Below are 19,178 nucleotides of genomic sequence, written 5' to 3' on the forward strand. Positions count from 1 at the left end.
GATTTAAGCATAACTTTAAGCACTAGTTCAACACTTTATATCACTCGATCTATTTGTAGAAGTGCTCAATCATTTAGGCGCAACTGAAATCAGTATATAAATAGAGAAAAATGATATATACAGATCTAAATTACATCTGACATGGATTAGACAAATCAAATTTTGTCTTCCAATCAAGAAAGAAATACATAACTGTTCAATAAACACAGTTCTCGTGTTTGAGTGAACAATCACTGTGATGTTTAAAGGGATAGTTCACACAAAAAGGAAAATGACCCCATGATTTATTCACCCTCAAGTCATCCTATGTGTGTATGACATTCTTCTTTCAGACGAATACAATCAGTTATATTAAAAATGTCCTGGCTCTTCCAAGCTTTATAATGGCAGTCCAAAAAAGTGCATCCATCCATTATGAAAGTGCTCCACACAGCTCTGGGAGGTTAATAAAGGCCTTCTGAAGCGAATCAATGGGTTTGTGTAAGAAAAACATCCATATTTAGCACGTTATAAAGTCAAATATCTAGCTTCCGGTGGATCGTATTCAACTCAAGCCTCGTGCCACTGGGATGATTATCGTGTGCTTATCTCCAGTGTTTTTCTACGCGTCTTAGTGTTCATTCCCAAGCGATTTTCACTAGCAATACGCCGAGTGAATGTGCAAATTCAGTCCCTGACAGTAGATGGCGCTTTTGATTTAATTGCTCACCTCAACATTCATCTTGCCTGAGGTATCAATCAAGCGGCAACCTCCTGCAGTTTCTCTTGAAGCAAATACGGAAGTATCTTAAACTGCAATTCATCGACTGACTGCTAGGGACAGGCTCCAGAAGGGAGCAGAATCTTATTGAGCCCCATGTTAAAATGCCCAACCTTACAGCAGAAAAAAACATGTTTTCAGCCTGGTTCAAATTGCGGTTTTGGTCTATACTGCTAATTTTGCCCTTTATGACAACTGTGAGGGGGGTGAATTTTTTTATAACTCATTTGTTTACATTATATAAAGCCTTAAAGTTCTGCATAATTAAGGGCGTGGCCACTTTGAGTGACAGGTGGATAGCCATTTATCTGCTGTCTGTTAGTCATCGCGTCACCTCAGCTCCGCCCACGTCTCGCCTCTTTGCCCATTTTCTATAATCCGGGAGTGATGCAACGGCCAGCTTGACCCTACTTTACGCTTCAAAACTGCTCTTCAGAATCCTATGAGTGACATCACGGACACTACGTCCATATTTTTTTACAGTCCATGGTATCAATGCTCGGCAAGACCGTTTTGTGTTTGAGCGCCACCAAGTCGTGTTTTACTGCAACTTCAGCAGCTCCAGGCACGTGAACAAAAACATCAATCTCATTGGTCGGCCAGTTTGTAACGTGTCGCGTCAAAACCAAAAAACAAACAAAGGTGTTTTTTTTTCTTTTTCAAATGACGCTTTTACGCCTGCCGTTTTTGTGTCTGTGTGCACACCATAGATAGACCGTAAAAAAATATGGACGACACGCTTTCATTGGTTTCCGCTGAAGTAATTGAAGCCTCCGGAGGTCCGGATGTGGCGCTGACATCTTGCGCAGATTTGGGACCGAGTCTGCGCAGTAGTGATCTCGGGACCAGAATCTGCTCGGTAGAGAGCAGGAAGTAGAGACGCGATATCAAAAGCCCGCTCACACTCTCGCAGATGCAGAACAATTCATTATGTTGGTGTGAAATAAACAGTTATGCAAATGTAGAAATTAAAGCTAAAGCTCCAATCTCCTCCCAGAAAACGTCAGTTAGTGCCTCAGTGACATCTTCACTCAGAGAAGCCGTCAATCTCAGCTGTCAATCATGACGTCACACCCGCCGTTTTTATAGCATCAAATAACTCACTAAAACTAAACTTTTTTAAAAACGAACACTTGAAATGAAATTGTGATAAAAACTGCCTACAATGACAGAAACCAACTTTAGGAAACAATTATTTGAAGTGTAATTTCATTGTTTAGTTTGTCTCGCGTCCATTAGAAAACATGGAGGGGCGGGGCTTATGAGCTATACTGGGACCAACCACCTGGGGGCGAACGAGGCATGGAGGCTTCAGTTTCTGAGAGGAGTGCTGCAGGCTTGGTGCACACTCACATTGGTGCCCTTTGTTTAGTCACGAGACGTGAAACATCGGCAATAAACGCGCGATAATCGCCCTGGTGTGAACAAGCCTTTACTCAGAAAGTGTAACGCCTCTCGTAATTCAAAACGCTTGCATTACATCTGACGTCATCGTCACGCCAGTTACGCTTTTTCTGTAAGTTGAATACAGAAGGTGGTCCACGTGAAGCTAGATATTTTACTTTGTGTTAAATATGGATCTTTTTCTTACACAAACCAATCTATTTGCTTCAGAAGGCCTTTATTAACCTCTGGAGCCGTGTGGAGCACTTTTATAATGGAGGGATGCACTTTTTTGGGCTTCAAATTTTGGGCTGCCATTATAAAGCTTGGAAGAGCCAGGACATTTATTAATATAACTCTGATTGTATTCATCTGAAAGAAGAAAGTCAGATACACCTAGGATGACTTGAGGGGGAGTCATTTTCATTTTAAGGTGAACTATCCCTTTAAGACAGGGGTTCTCAACCCTAGTCCTCGAGGGCCACTGCCTATAGCTTAATTAGCTGGTTCAGGTGTGCTTGATTAGGGTTGGAGCTAAACTCTGCAGGACAGTGGCCCTCGAGGACCCGGGTTGACAATACCTGCTTTAAGAGATAAAAACACTGGAGATTAGGGCCCGTATTCATGAAAAATCTTAATGCAAAGAGTATCTCCTAGTGACAAAATTCTAAGAAAATTATTTGCCGGCGTTTGCTCTTAAAATTAAAGAAAAAAATCCTAGTAAAGAAAGTAATTCAGAAAGCATCTTAACCTTTAAAAGAGGTCTTAAAGTCCTAAAGTGTTAGGAGTACGGACGAGGACTTTTAAGAGGCTCAAGTGTTTCTTTGGCAGAGGAGAAAATGGACGAAACGTGAAGAGGGGGAAGAAATGTGTTGCACACAATGCATGAGCGAGTTAATAAGACACTACACATTAGATGGTGTAGGGATCATCAGCCGATCTTATTAGAGACACGCTAACATCTCCCACACAGCACAGAAATGCCAAAGCGCCACAAATGGAAGTATTCACTACATTAACATGTTTGGCAACTGGAAAAATGCAACTATGCAGCAGTGATGATTTGGGCCTGTCACAACCTTCTATAAGCAAAGTGATCACACAAATACAGCAATTTTGCGTCGCTGCTTTTATATTTTTTCCTAGCGCAGAGTTGCTCTCAGATCGGTCCCGAATCGCTCCACTTTTTTTGAAAATAGGCTCATTTTCCAACTCCCCTAGAGTTGAGTTTTAAAGTTTTCGAATCCATTCAGCCGATCTCTGGGTCTGGCGGTAGCACTTTTAGCATAGCTTAGCATAGATCATTGAATCTGATTAGACCGTTAGCATCTCACTCCAAAAAAATTATCAAAGAGTTATTTTTCCTATTTAAAACTTGACACTTCTGTAGTTACATCGTGTACTAAGACCGACGGAAAATGAAAAGTTGCGATTTGTAAATAGTCCCCAGCCCGTTGGTTATGTTGACAGAAGTTAGTCTATTTTCAGGCGCTGCATAATATCATTGCGGCGCTGCACCCATTGTACAGCAGCAAAGTTCCTTGATTATTACGCAGGAATGAGAGTATAGTTCTTAGCCATATCGGCCTAGAAAAATCACAACTTTGCATTTTCCGTCGGCCTTAGTACACGGTGTAACTACAGAAGAGTCAAGTTTTAAATGGGAAATATATCGAAACTCTTTGGTCATTTTTTTTAGCGAGATGCTAACGGTCTAATCAGATTCAATGATCTATGCTAAGCTATGCTAAAAGTGCTACCGCCAGACCCGGAGATCGGCTGAATGGATTCAAAAACGGTAAAACTCAACTGTTTAACTCTAGTGTTCCTTTGAGCCAAGACTCCTACGTAGAAGTTTTTAAGGTAAATTAGGAGCTTTCTGAGAGGATTCTTAGAAGCTTTAAGAATACGGGCCCACGATTTCTGTTCAGTGAAATGTGCTTATCCATTAGCTCAATATCATAAGAAAATGATTCAAAGCTGCAGGCTGATGTAGCTCAAAGTAGCTTTGTGCACGAAATACTGACTTTGTTAAACAGAAGCTTTACTTCAGATACGTTTTGCATAAAAACCTACCCATTTATATGACTTGAGACTACCTGTTAAATGGAAAATAACAAGGTTTTGTTCGCATTACATGAATATTTACCAATGCTTTTTTTTGTCGTTGTTGAATTTATTCAATTGCAAATTCAATGCAATTTGATTACAATTCTCTGTCTTTGTGTTCCTACGACTTTTCTCGCACAGAAAATTCTCCTTTGTTTCACGTTTTAGTGCATCAGTAGCATGTTTGTAGCTGAAAGCGGTCGTGTCGGCCGCTATTTTTTTCTTTTCTGCTCTTGTAGTGTGCGCTGCAGCTCCTTCAGGTTCTCCGACAAAAGCTCCACTTCATCGGAACGTCCGCTAAGCTTGGCGTCGAAGATATACGCCCGGATGTTATCGATCTGTTGTAGCAGCAGCTCTTCCTCAATCGTGTCATCAACTGCCGTGCGATCCTCATCATCATCTTCATCAAACGGATTGGTTGACGCAGCTGGAATCTCCTCTTTAAAAGGGTTCCCTCCATCATCGTAATCTTCATCTTCAAAGGGATTTCTAGGCGACTTGGCTTTACCCGTTTCTGGAGCTTCCTCTTCCTCGTCATTCTCGTCCTCGAATGGGTTGTACTCTTTCTTTCCATTGGCCGTCTGAGAGTTTGTTGGTTTTTCCTCCACTGGAGAGAAATGCTCCTCATTGAAGGGGTTTCTGGCTGGTGGAGTCGGCGTATGTTTCTCTCTCTGTCTTTCCGAGGGTGGAGAGTTTCCTAACAGCCGTGAGAAAGACCCAGAGCTTCCACTCAAACTTTCGCCATCCTCCTCTCTTGTTTGAGCCGTTTCCCGCTCTCTGAAGTCTGAGGAGGTTTTAGTGTGGGCTCTGTGCTCCAGCTCTCTTTGCTGTAGATGTTCGATCTGGCTCTGCTGAAGGTCCGTCTCCTCGGCCAGCCTCTGTGAAAGCCGGATGGCTCGACTGGTCTGTTGAGCGTCGAACTCGTCCTGAAGCTGCCGCAGGTTCTCCTCCAGCATGGCCACTTCATCGGTGCGGTTGGCGGAGCGCGCCTGCCGTAAGAAGGACTCGATGTTGTTGATCTGCTGCAGAAGAGGGTCGTCCAGCTCCGAGCGAGTGTGAAGAGTGTCGGATTGTGGAAGCCAGCCGGCAGCTTTGGTCATGCGTGGACCGGGAACATCCCCGTTTGCACTGAGGGCCGGTCGGTTCTTTTCATTTTCCAATCTGCGTTTATGCGCCTCCAGGCCTGCCTAGATTGTGCAAGACAAAAACAGAGTTACGATACGCTTTATGCCAAACATCTCATGAACAGGCAGGAAAACAGATCTCATTGCTTTTTTTTTATTGTTGGCATTTTATTCAATTTAAACATCCGAATGTTAGTGAAAAGGAGATGAACATGCTCGCTCCCTTAAAGGTATTTTAAGTAAAACGGCACTATTCTCAACAAAACACATGCAAAAGACCTGATGTAATGAAACCTATTTTCCAGAATATGGAATATATGACCTGCAAAATAATTAACTGCATCAAACAATTACTTTCTGACCAGCTTTTAATCCAGCTGTTATTGTACAAGAATTAAAAATATAACTTATTTATTTGAAATTCATATGTAAACTACAGATGAATCAATCAGATTCATTATTGATTCACTGAACTGATTGTTAATGTAAATTCACTGATTTGAATAATCAAATTCATCAACAGCTTCGTTAGAATAAATGCATAATGCGATTAATTAACAAGTTAATTGGAATTGGAACCTGAATCTGTCCAAAGCGGAGAAATACGTGGACAGCTTTAGACTTTCATTTAGATTCTACTTGTCTGTCACAACGTTTATAACGTTGTGTAGCAATATATTCCCATACTCCATACTCTATTAGGGGTGCAGCAATATATTCCCATACTCTATTAGGGGTGCAGCAATATATTCCCATACTCTATTAGGGGTGTAGCAATATATTCCCATACTCCATTAGGGGTGTAGCAATATATTCCCATACTCCATTAGGGGTGTAGCAATATATTCCCATACTCCATTAGGGGTGTAGCAATATATTCCCATACTCCATTAGGGGTGTAGCAATATATTCCCATACTCCATTAGGGGTGTAGCAATATATTCCCATACTCCATTAGGGGTGCAGCAATATATTCCCATACTCCATTAGGGGTGTAGCAATATATTCCCATACTCCATTAGGGGTGTAGCAATATATTCCCATACTCCATTAGGGGTGTAGCAATATATTCCCATACTCCATTAGGGGTGTAGCAATATATTCCCATACTCCATTAGGGGTGTAGCAATATATTCCCATACTCCATTAGGGGTGTAGCAATATATTCCCATACTCCATTAGGGGTGTAGCAATATATTCCCATACTCCATTAGGGGTGTAGCAATATATTCCCATACTCCATTAGGGGTGCAGCAATATATTCCCATACTCCATTAGGGGTGTAGCAATATATTCCCATACTCCATTAGGGGTGTAGCAATATATTCCCATACTCCATTAGGGGTGCAGCAATATATTCCCATACTCCATTAGGGGTGTAGCAATATATTCCCATACTCCATTAGGGGTGTAGCAATATATTCCCATACTCCATTAGGGGTGTAGCAATATATTCCCATACTCCATTAGGGGTGTAGCAATATATTCCCATACTCCATTAGGGGTGTAGCAATATATTCCCATACTCCATTAGGGGTGTAGCAATATATTCCCATACTCCATTAGGGGTGCAGCAATATATTCCCATACTCCATTAGGGGTGTAGCAATATATTCCCATACTCCATTAGGGGTGTAGCAATATATTCCCATACTCCATTAGGGGTGTAGCAATATATTCCCATACTCCATTAGGGGTGCAGCAATATATTCCCATACTCCATTAGGGGTGCAGCATACTTTTCTTTCTATAAGATGTAATCCCAAATTTAGCATTTTAATTAACACTACTATCAGATAACTGTTTATTTTATGTGTTCAAAGTAATTTTTTGAAAAGAGCTTACCATTTTAACTTATTTTAACTTTGCTCAAAGCATTGTGTATCGAACCAAATTGTAACATGAGTGCATTAATACACCCATACTGTTTATATATACACATACCCTAACATCACCAATAGCAAAGCACAACCATCCAATCAATTCCCCACAGACAAAATCAAGCCCCGCCCTACATTTGTTCTTGTTCCAGAAGTGTTTCACTCGGATATACAGCACAATAGAGAAGAAAACTGAAGTTGCACTCGTCTTTCATTCCGCATAAAGAAAAACTGATCACCAAACTGTGTTTTTTGATTATCAGAAACAGAATATGTTCTCTCACCTGTCTCTCCTGCTGAGCCCTTTTCTCCAGCTCCTCTTTTCTCTTCTCTTTAAGCTCCTCGTGTTTCTCCTTGGTGGGGAGGGACGTCAGACCCAGCAGTTTCTCCTATGGGATGTAAGAAAGTGTTGAATGTGAGCTTCTACCTTTGTCTACAGTTGCACCCATACGTTTGTAAACCTGCAAGATGTTTAACATTTAAAAATATATAGGAGGGATCATGAGAATTACATTTCTCAGTACTGCCATAGCCAAGCTATTTCTGCACAGTGGCGATATAATGTGGAGACCCAGAATTTCACACTTAGGAAAATGAGGGGAGTATTAGAAAAAGTGTGAACATTCACAGATGCTCAAGAAGGCAAGCCACTACATTAAGATAACATTTAAACAGTTTAACTTCTTGTTATTTTGTCTTTTGGGAAATATGTAAACATACCCTTCAGAAGTTACATAAGATGTTGTTTGCATCACCTGTATGAAAAGCGTAGCCGTGTAGCGCACCATCCTCTGCAGCTGCAGGGCTTTCGGGTGAGGCTGGACCTCATCTTTTACCCCGAGTGTGAGTATCTTCTTACTAATGCCAATAGAAACCCACAAAAATGCATTCTGAGAATCCTGATTTAGATCCAGCCATCACATCATACAGTAAGTGTCTTCAGTGTACCTCAGAACATCAATGAGCTCGTAGTATTTCTGTATCTCCATCCTCAGTCCAGCAGCATTCTCAAGACTATAGGTCGTCTCCCCGGCACTAGAGGAAAAGAAAATGAAGTATACACACACTGTATATATCCATTCTCTGTAAGATCATAAGATCGTTAAATAAGTGAAGAAATGCACATTAGTAGTGCTTTGCTTAGAGCTGAAGTTAAGGTCTTACTTGAGAGACTCTGCCATGCGTGTGTACTCTGGAGCCTTTGCTTCAACTTTCTCCATGCACGTCCTTAACCTCTGCACAGCGAACACATACAATACTATGGTAAAGTCTATACTGTACATTAAGAGATACAATCACAACAACACATAGATGGCATGCAGCAATCATCAGGGTCCAAGCACCCATGTGGACGAATAGATCAATTATATATACACCGATCAGGCATTACATTACATTCCTAATATTTGTGTTGGTCCCGCTTTTGCTGCCAAAACAGCCCTGACCCATCGAGGCATGGACTCCACTAGACCCCTGAAGGTGTGCTGTGGTATCTGGCACCAAGATGTTAGCAGCAGATCCTTTAAGTCCTGTAAGTTGCGAGGTAGGGCCTCCATGGATCGGACTTGTTTGTTCGGCACATCCCACAGATGCTCAATTGGATTGAGATCTGGGGGTTTCGGAGGCCAAGTCAACACCTCAAACTCGTGCTCCTCAAAGCATTCCTGAACCATTTTTGCTTTGTGGCAGGCGCATTATCTGCTGAAAGAGCCACAGACACCAGGGAATACCGTTTCCAAGAAAGGGTGTACATGGTCTGCAATGCTTAGGTAGGTGGTACGTGTCAAAGTAACATCCACATGGATGGCAGGACCCAAGGTTTCCCAGCAGAACATTGCATGAATATCACACTGCCTCCGCCGGCTTGCCTTCTTCCCATAGTGTATCCTGGTGCCATGTGTTCCCCAGGTAAGCAACGCACCCGGCCATCCACGTGATATAAAGCAATTCGTGATTCATCAGACCAGGCCACCTTCTTCCATTGCTCCGTGGTCCAGTTCTGATGCTCACGTGCTCCATGACCCTGTCGCCGGTTCACCACTGTTCCTTCCTTGGAGCACTTTTGATACTGACGACTGCAGACCAGGAACACCCCACAAAAGCTGCAGTTTTGCAGTTGTTTTTTTTTTAGTTTTTTTGTTGTTGTAGCACCCCCTATAGGTGCAATCTTGACGCAACTTGGCGTGTGTCCTCAGTATATATGTTTTGTTAAGTTTGGACATTGCGTCAAGCAGGTTTGGTTGGGCTTCTGTTTATGTTTGTGTATCAATGTTTATATGTGAATAAAAACCTAAATTAAATATTATCAACATATAAAGCGATTGTGTCTCTTCAGAAAATTGACTAAACCGTTCAATTCAAATGGATTATTTTTACGGTAATTTTGAAGCGTCAAAGTGACAGTTGCATAGCTGTCAATGGAGAGTACAGAATTGGCTTGGATTTAATTAAAAATATCTTTGTGTTACGAAGATAAACAAAAGTCATACATGTTTGAAACATGAGGGGGAATTAACCCTTTAATCCTGTGACAGTCGAGTGCATGAAGTGTCCACCATTCCACATTAGGTGAATCATCCAGATTAATAAAGTGAACTATTTGGAATTTTCAGTGAACACACTACTCACAATATTTATACAAAACAACGGCATAGAATAGTTCATAAGTACACAAATTGGGACGCACCATGCAGGATCATTCAAAAGAAGAAAGAAAAATAACATGTTTTCAAAGTCTCATGGCTATCTAAGCTGAGAATGCCATGTTTTAATATTTCCATGGAGAACATCAAGAAGACGTGGTCTCCAAAACCATTTTAACTTCTAATTAACACAATTGTCATTTTTTTGAAGGCACAATATGTAAGATACTTGGATTAAAATATCCAAAAACCACTAGAACAATGTTATATATTTTGTCGACTTGTGTACTTTATCCCAAATGTTTCCAAGAATGTTTAAAATCCAGAGAAATAAGCTATTTAACCAGGACACAGACCGTGAGTCGCCTATCAATGACATCATCGATCACTCGATTTCACGGTTTTATTTTGTAGAAACCATGGAAACACCAAAGTTGCTTTAATATAAGATGTGTTTTATTAGACAGGTGAGCAACTGTTTGGATCATTCATGGACAGAAAACGAATCACTGTTCAACAGCTCAAACACCTTAAATCTGGTGTTCTTGATTTAACGCAAGTACCATGTTTTAGCATGCCTATAATATGGATCTAGCTCAATGCAGTGGGAACAAGTGTCTTATAGTAGCGCCGAGCGAACGCACAGAGTAGCATTATAACATTCAACACACTCAAATGTGTGTAATATGATAAAACAGCGCTGCGTTCCCCCACATACGAATGAGAGAAAGAAGCGGAATCCCTAGCCCTAAACAAGTTTGTACCTCATAGAGTTTGACGATATCCGGCACGTGATCTTTTTCCTCCAGTTTGCGCTGATGCCGGAGCAGTGCGTCCATGCAGTGATGGCAACAGCGCACGCGGTCCTCATCTTTCTCCTCCAGCACAGAAGTGACAGACGAGATGCTGCTAATGGAGCCGCGGCGAAGAGTCTGCTGCATCACCGGGCCTGTGCTTCCTGGAGAGCCACTCTGGCCAGGAGCCCACAGCGCCTCCCTGGCTCCACTGGTTAATTTATCTGAAAGCACATTACAGTCCGTTCTGAAAATCTGACCAACCTGCTCAGGATGACCTACCAGTAGTTAAAAGTACTAAATCACACTTAATTGCTTGAAAAAGTTCACGTCCCGACTAGTCAGCAGTCGCTCAATTAACCATTCTCTCAAATGTGACTTGAATGGTAGAGTAATTTATTCTAAAGACTATTGATATCTGCTTTTGCAACTCTTTTGTTCCAGACAGTTTGCGAATTTGATAGAAGCAGTTCTTGAGTCAACAAAACACTGAACTGAGAACTGTCTTAATTGCCTAAGTGGCCCACCACAGCCTAATCTGTCCCGCAACAGTTTCACAATAAATCAAAAACTATTTCTCTTACAATAACATGTCTTAAGAAGTATATTTATTAAATACACTATATTGAACAAGTATTGGGACAACCCTCCAAATCATTGAATTCAGGTGTTCCAATCATGTCCATGGCCACAGGTGTATAAAATCAAGCGCTAGGCATGCAGACGCTTCTACAAACATTTGTGAAAGAATGTGTCGCTCTCAGGAGCTCAGTGAATTCAAGCCGTGATAGGTTGCCACCTGTGCAATAATCCATTCGTTTGTCCATTCCGTTCAAATGTCCTCACTACTAAATATTCCACGCTCAACTGTTAGTGATATAACAAAGGGGAAGCAATTGGGAACAACAGCAACTCAGCCACGAAGTGGTAGGCCACGTAAAATCACAGAATGGGGTCAGCGCATGCTGAGGCTCACAGTGCCCAGAAATCACCAACTTTCTGCAGAGTCAATAGCTACAGACCTCCAAACTTCATGTGGCCTTCAGATTAGCTCAAGAACAGTGTGTAGAGAGCTTCATGGAATGGGTTTCCATGGCTGAGCAGCTCATCCAAGCCTTACAATCACAAGCGCAATGCAAAGCGAGGGGTGCAGTAGGTAAAGCACGCCGCCACTGGACTCTAGAGCAGTGGAGACGTGTTCTCCGAAGTGACCAATCACGCTTCTCTGTCTGGCAATCCGATGGATGAGTCTGGGTTTGGCGGTTGCCAGGAGAACGTTACGTGCCTGACTGCATTGTGCCAAGTGTAAAGTTTGGTGGAGGGGGATTATGGTGTGGGGTTGTTTTTCAGGGGGTGGGCTTGGCCCCTTAGTTCCAGTGAAAGGAACTCTTGAAAGGACATTTTGGACGATTTCATGCTCCCAACTTTGTGGGAACAGTTTGTGGATGGCCCCTTCCTGTTCCAACATGACTGCGCACAAAGCAAGGTCCATAAAGACATGGATGAACGAGTTTGGTGTGGAGGAACTTGACTGGCCTGCACAGAGTCGTGACCTCAACCTGTAAGAACACCTTTGGGATGAATTAGAGCGGAGACTGCGAGCCAGGCCTTCTCGTCCAACATCACTGATCAGTGCCTGACCTCACAAATGCGCTTCTAGAAGAATGGTAAATAATTCCCATAAACACACTCCTAAACCTTGTGGAAAGCCTTCCCAGAAGAGTTGAAGCTGTTATAGCTGTAAAGGGTGGGCCAACTCCATATTAAACCCTACAGATTAAGAATGGGATGTCACTAAAGTTCATGTGCATGTAAAACTTTAGGCAATTTAGTGTATATTATAATGAAGATCTCTAACGTTGTGTTTTGTGCATTGCTTTAGCAAAGAATCTGTCAATTGAAATATAGCTTAAAGATTGCGATTTAATTAAAGTAATTATAAATGTTCTCTGTGAACTCATGGTTTAGTCCAGGGGTTATGATTAACTCTGAAAAAGACGGACAACTTGGTCTCTAAAATGCTTTTACTATGAACTGCTTGCTCTGGAGCAAGAGATACAGGGGCAATGACTTTATTGTGTCAGATATATGTCACTTTACTCACATGTGAAAGAACAGATTCACGGAAGTCAATTGGACTTCTCATCACTACTATATAGACTCTTTCAAATCAGTAACATTTCAGTTAGAATGGGGTATTGTATCTGAAAATGCAGGACAGAAAGGCAACTCACTATTTCTGGAAAAAAGCATATGCATTGCATTCTATGCAAGTAAAAAAAAAAGCCCTCTGGTGGTTTTTAGTCACTTTTGTTCACTTCATCGTAATGCTATGATTTTTGTGGATGTGATTTTGGAATTTTGGGGGGACAATCTACAGATCACCAAACATGCAAACAGCAATGAAAGGGTTAATTAAATAAAAATTATATTGTAAAAATTGGAAACAAATGGATCATAGTTATTGCATAAATATTACTTAGTACCATAACATTTCCTAAATATATATTATCGAACAACAATATATTACATTTTATGCATTATGAAATTAATCGGGGGGGTAGGGGTTACATTTGAGGTGTTTGACCATTTTTGAGTATGAGTGTGACCCCTGACCCCTAAATGAGGAGCACCAGAGGTTTTAATCTAACGCATCTAAACATGTGTAACTCACATGCCAGTGTTAGCGGCAAAAACTCTGTGCACTTTCTGCACATAATGGACCCACAGAGCCGGCAATGGTGGCGGCGGTTGCGGATGTTGAATTTGCCCCCACAATCAGGGCAAAACGGCACATCCTGGTCATTCACCCACGAAACCACCGATTTCTCAAGCGCTGAAAACACAAAAGAAACATAGTAGTCAAATTTTCACTTATCACTTCAATGGTACACAGCACATTTTTGATATTTTGTTCACATACATCTTATTTGCGCTGCATCCATGCTGGTTCTGTCAAAGGAGGTTAGCTGGAAATGGAAAGCAAAAGTAGAAATGTGAAACAATTTGATTGAATATACAGTTCTATTAAAGATTTAACACATTATCTGAATATATCAGACTGTTAAAACTTGCTTTTAACATCATACTGCCTCCTGACAACACACACTCCTCCACAGGTCACCTTTTGGCCTACGCTCACTCTCTCCCTCTTGCCTATCCACTATGGTTTCATCCTCACTTCCTCCACCCACTCAGTTTTCAGCACTGGACACTAACAGTGCTACTGACACTCTTTGCTCCACTCTAACATCGTGCTTAGATAACTTTTGCCCCATTTCATCCAGACCAGCACGCACCACCCCTTTTGCCCCCCGGCTGTCCGATGTCATCCGTGAACATCGCTCTAGACTCAGGGCTGCAGAGAGGTATCTGATTCACGGCAAAACCACTTTGATGAAATTGATACGGTAAAACCCACGCCATCGTTACAGTTCGTATCACTGTGTGTCAAGAGCTGACATTCAGATATGATAATGAGCAGGCTCACAGAAAGGAGGGGTTTAGAGAGACCGTTTTCACACTCTTTTAGAAATGAGGTGATGTGCAATATATAGTATGGGAAAAACATTTTTTGACCTTTGATGCATGAGACTCCAAAACAAGCTTAGGAATCTTTAAAATAGCATTCAGGGGCACTTTGAACATTCATGAAAATTAGATTACTAGGATCATTTACTCAAACATTCACCTTTTCCAGTCGTATAATGCATTTATTGACTTCAATGACATAATGGTCGATTCTTGCAGCTCTTTGCTTCTTGAAAGAATCCAAGTGACTCCGGGTGGCTCCTGTTTTAACAGAACACACATTACAGTCTGACAATGAAAGCTGACTGTAGTCAACACCCAATGATCCAGGAACAGCTTGTACAGTAAAACTACCAACATTTACCTGAACAGCACTGAAAGCAATGTGAATGACTTCTTGAAGAATGTTATACATCTGTCTTTGGTAGTAAGGGTCTTACCGAGCTCCTGCGGCTCCCACATGTACGGGTCCACTCCTCCATAATAAAACGATTCATAGCCGCTGTCTGTCCGCTCATCTCCGTCCCGCTTTAACAGCTTGTCTTTGGCTTTCTTCGCCTTTTGCACCAGGCCTGAGAAACAATGAACAATACAACTGAATATGTCACTTACTAATGACATAAAATAAAGCAAATGCTTAAATAAGCATGACTTGTACCCCTATTAATGCTATTTTAAAGGTTCTAATTTGTCACTTACAATAGTTTTACATGCATTCAATGTCAAAAAACACCTTTTCTTTTCTCACAGTGTCTGAAACTGTTCGATCAAAGTCTCTCTAAACCCCGCCTCTCTGAGAGCTGCTCTGCTCTGATTGGTCAGACGGCCTAGTCTCTTGTGATTGGTCAGAAAGCAAATGTCAGCTCTTGACACACAGTGATACGAACAGTAACGATGGCGTGGGTTTTACCGTATCAATCTCATCAAAGTGGATTTGCTCTGGCAGCAGAAAACAGCGTCTCACATGAACAACACGAACCAAACTCTTCCAGTCTCAGACACAACTACAGTGTTTGAGGGCGGAGCAAAGAGACGCTGTTCAGCCAATCAAGACCAGAGGCTGGCATTATGCAAATTAGTTACAAACCTACATAGGTTTGTGCAGGAAATAAGACTGACGACTCGTTTGAAGCCCTGTTCTATTTCTGATGCATCTCAAGCACATCAGATGAAGAGCCTACATGCTAGAAACGTAACCATCTGTGTGGGAGTATTACTTTTTTTTTTTTTTGGAGCCGTGGTGTGCCAACTTTTTCTCTGCTTTTTATTATTTCCCTTGTTGAGCACCCTATTTAAGCAAAAAAAATGTTTGCTTTGGATCTGGTTTTGATGCATCTCAAGCACTCATGCTTCTTCTGACATGAAGAACGAATGGATTTGCAATGGTCGCTTTGTTGCATCCAGTGTAGACACGGTATTAAAAAAGCAGCCATATCACCCTGTAGCCCAAGACTGGTTTCCCACTGATGCTAAGCAGGGCTGAGGCTGGTCAGTACCTGGATGGGAGACCAACTGGGAAAACCAGGTTGCTGCTGGTAGAGGTGTTAGTGAGCCCAGCAGGGGGTGCTCACCCTGTGGTCTGTGTGGGTCCTAACACCCCAGTATACCGATGGGGACACTGTACTGTAACAAGCACCGTCCTTCGGATGAGACATTAAAACAGGTCCTGACTCTCTGTGGTCATTAAAAATCCCAGGATGTCCTTCGATAAAGAGTAGGTGTGTAACCCCGGCATCCTGGCCAAATTTGCCTATTGGCCCCTGTCCATCATGGCCTCCTAATCATCCCCATATATATATATATATATATATATATATATATATATATATATATACGATTGGCTTCATCACTCAGTCTCCTCTCCACCAATAAGCTGGTGTGTGGTGGGCGTTCTGGCGCAATATGGCTGCGGTCGCATCATCCAGGTGGATGACCTCCACCTGCACATTGGTGGTGATTCCCCCTTCTATATGTAAAGCGCTTTGAGTGCCTAGAAAAACGCTATATAAATGTAACAAATTATGAATTAACCTGTCCTGTACTCATAAAAGCCTGGTCAATATGTTAAATGTTGGTCTTCTGAACTAAAGACTGACAAAATCCATTAATTTGCAACACCCTGTAACATCATCACACACACTTAAGTCACACATAATGGAGGAGTTTGAGGTATGATGCATAATATACTATCAGTCACTGTGGCTAGTGGTTTTCAGTCACTAGCCACTCAGTATTTTCACTGGCCAGTTTATAATGGGGGAAAACTGCCATATAGATATTTTTAATATTATCTCATAATTTGGCAGCAGGTTTAATAAACTAATAAACCTGCTGTCACTTTAAGACCTGATGAACGGATCCAATAAACTGTTATGCATGCGTTTTCTTTAGTTAAAACAGAACTGACTGTGTTTGCGTGAATACTCGCCAAGACTAAAATGTTGACATTATTTTGTGTGTATTTGACTGTTTAAGTGCAAAAAGCAGCGAAAAACAATTCAATTTAGTATTGAAAGGCGGCTTTATTTGGCTTTATTAAAAAAAAAAAAAAAAAAAAAAAAAAGTATACATGGTGAATACATGCATAAATGATGACAATTTTTTATTTTTGGGTGAACTATCACAAATAAGCCAGTATTAGTTGTCCTACATTGTTCATTGGCTTGCAGCCTCCATGTTACAGCTAATGTTGTAAGATTTTATGAATCTTTTTTCTTTAAAAATAAAAAAACACGATCCTGTTTGATCAAGGAATGCGACAGTTCTGACTTTTTTCAGCATACATTTTTCATCTTGCATCAAAATTGTATTGTAATTAACATAATTGCATGCATTCGAAATATAGAGATGGGTTCTGTTTTAATGTACCCAAGTGTACCTAAAATAAAAAGTTTAATATACAGGTTTGTGGCTCTTAATTTATTTTTAATTACCCACTTGTAAACTTATGTTCACTTATGTTCTTTTTTATAAATATAGTAATTATATTATCTATATTCATTGAGTTGAATCGAGAATAGAAATCAAATCGATTTGAGAGCTTGTGAATCTAAATCAAATTGGAACATCTGAATCGATACCCAGTCCTAATCGATATAAATAAATAAAAAACTATATTTTGACAACACTACATTGCACTTAGTTTATTATTTTAAATACCTTTTTTAAAACACTACAATTGAAAAAAACATATATTTTATATATATTTAAAGGGGTGGTTGCATGCGATTTCACTTTTTTAACTTTAGTTAGTGTGTAATGTTGCTGCTTGAGCATAAACAGTCTCTGCAAAGTTACAGCGCTGAAAGTTCAATGCAAACGGAGATATTGTCTTTTAAAGTTATGGCAGTTTATTGCCTACAAAAACAGCCGGTTTGGACTACAACAAGCTTCTTCTCGGGTTGGTGACATCATAAACCCTTGCTATTAACATAAACACTGCCCCCGCGAACACGCAACAAAGTGGGTGAGGCCATGTCGCATGTCATTACGAAAGATAGAGAGCTGTTGCAGAACTACAAACTACATTTGGCCATCTAACCAATCTAAGACCATTGCGTTTTTCGGAGGGATGGGCTTCACAGAAGCAGGAAGCAAACGAGCCGTTCAGAGGACAGTGGAGACAGCGGTGTGGAATAAAGGTCAAATATAGGAAAAAATATGGCGTTTTAAAAAAAAAAGAAGTATTAAGACATGTTATACTGCGCCCCATAAACACATCCAAGCCTAGAAAAAAAACACGGAACCACCCCTTTAATAACTCTGATTGTTTTTGGCTGAAAGAATAATGTCATATACACCTAGGATGGCTTGAGGGTGAGTCAAATTTGAGATCATTTTCATTTTTGAGTGAATTATCCCTTTAACTCCAACTTACTTTTCAGCTGACCACTGACGTGCCGGTTGTCTCCGGAGTGCTCCTCTTCATAATGGCCCTGTAGCTGGTAGAACGACTGAAGGTCTTTCAAACACAGTGGGCACAGGAAGCCCTCCTTCACCTCAGCCGAGTCCTCTAATGAGGGCGCGTAGATGGAGGCCATCAGGGTTTGGATGTGAGAAGATGGATCCAATGCTTCTGAGATTACGATGCACCTGTTTGACAGCACCGGCCACCCCAGACCCTCTCCATCACTCAAACAATAAAACAAAATATTAATATTGGCATTGCATAATCCATTATCTGTCATTTCAAGATGAACGTGTTTAAATACAAAAAAAGTTGACAGCACCCATTGACTTCCATAGAAGGAAAAAAAATACTATGGAAGTCAATGGGTGCCATCAACATTCTACAAAATATCTATTTTGTGTTCAAGAGAAGAAATAAACTCATACAGGTTTGAGGGTGAGTAAATGATGAAAATTAAAATTTTGGGGTGAACTGTCCCTTTAAGGCAAATCACAATACCAACTGAACATAATTTATATAGAGGACATTAACGACAACATCTACAGTACTCGTTAGGGGAAATATAATTTTTTGAAGGTCTGGATGCATTCCTATTATCTACATGTTAACTAAAATTCACTAATTAGCAGACCCATTGTGAGTGATTTAACAGCCTTTTCTTAGCTTAGCATCACTCTTATGTGGATTTTGACATCAAACCTATTTTATCTCCACAGAAGAAAGTATTTTTCCCGTTATTGTGTGTTAACTTACATCGAATGAATAAACGAGGTATTTGTCCTCTGTTGTAAACACCCTTGCCAGTGTATGATAGTTTGTAAACAGGCCTAGCCTAAACACAGTGACAGGTGAGAAAACAACACGTTCATCTACCTTATTCCTTAGCGACAAGCTTTGGGTTTTCTTAACATCCTCTTAAGAGTGAAAGCTTAAAGATATGAAGAATAAAAGCGCTTTAAAAGGAGAGTAAAGCGGTGAACATACAGATGATCGTGTGACTCGGTTTACTAGGCGTGATCACAGGAACACGGAGCTGCGCATGCGC

General features: G+C 41.0%; 1 protein-coding gene across 2 annotated transcripts; it reads right to left on the reverse strand.

Moving 5' to 3' along the window:
- Window positions 1-4,167: 4,167 nt before the first annotated feature.
- Window positions 4,168-19,178, reverse strand: rbsn (rabenosyn, RAB effector). Of its 2 annotated transcripts, XM_079826988.1 has the most exons (12): window positions 19,007-19,178; window positions 18,101-18,354; window positions 14,664-14,795; window positions 14,384-14,484; window positions 13,616-13,661; window positions 13,367-13,528; window positions 10,663-10,916; window positions 8,421-8,491; window positions 8,205-8,291; window positions 8,012-8,114; window positions 7,541-7,645; window positions 4,168-5,439 (listed from the first exon to the last, which is right to left on the reverse strand). In XM_079826988.1, exons 2-12 carry the CDS (start codon window positions 18,261-18,263, stop codon window positions 4,465-4,467), a joined length of 2,199 nt encoding a protein of 732 aa, XP_079683114.1. In that variant the 5' UTR covers window positions 18,264-18,354; window positions 19,007-19,178; the 3' UTR covers window positions 4,168-4,464. The 2 variants fall into 2 exon arrangements, with proteins under 2 accessions (XP_079683114.1, XP_079683115.1); XM_079826989.1 differs by lacking the exon at window positions 19,007-19,178 and having other exon boundaries at window positions 4,307-5,439; window positions 18,101-18,392.

Source organism: Gobio gobio (assembly GCF_949357685.1).
Source record: "Gobio gobio genome assembly, chromosome: 10".
In the NCBI taxonomy this organism is placed as follows: Eukaryota; Metazoa; Chordata; class Actinopteri; order Cypriniformes; family Gobionidae; genus Gobio; species Gobio gobio.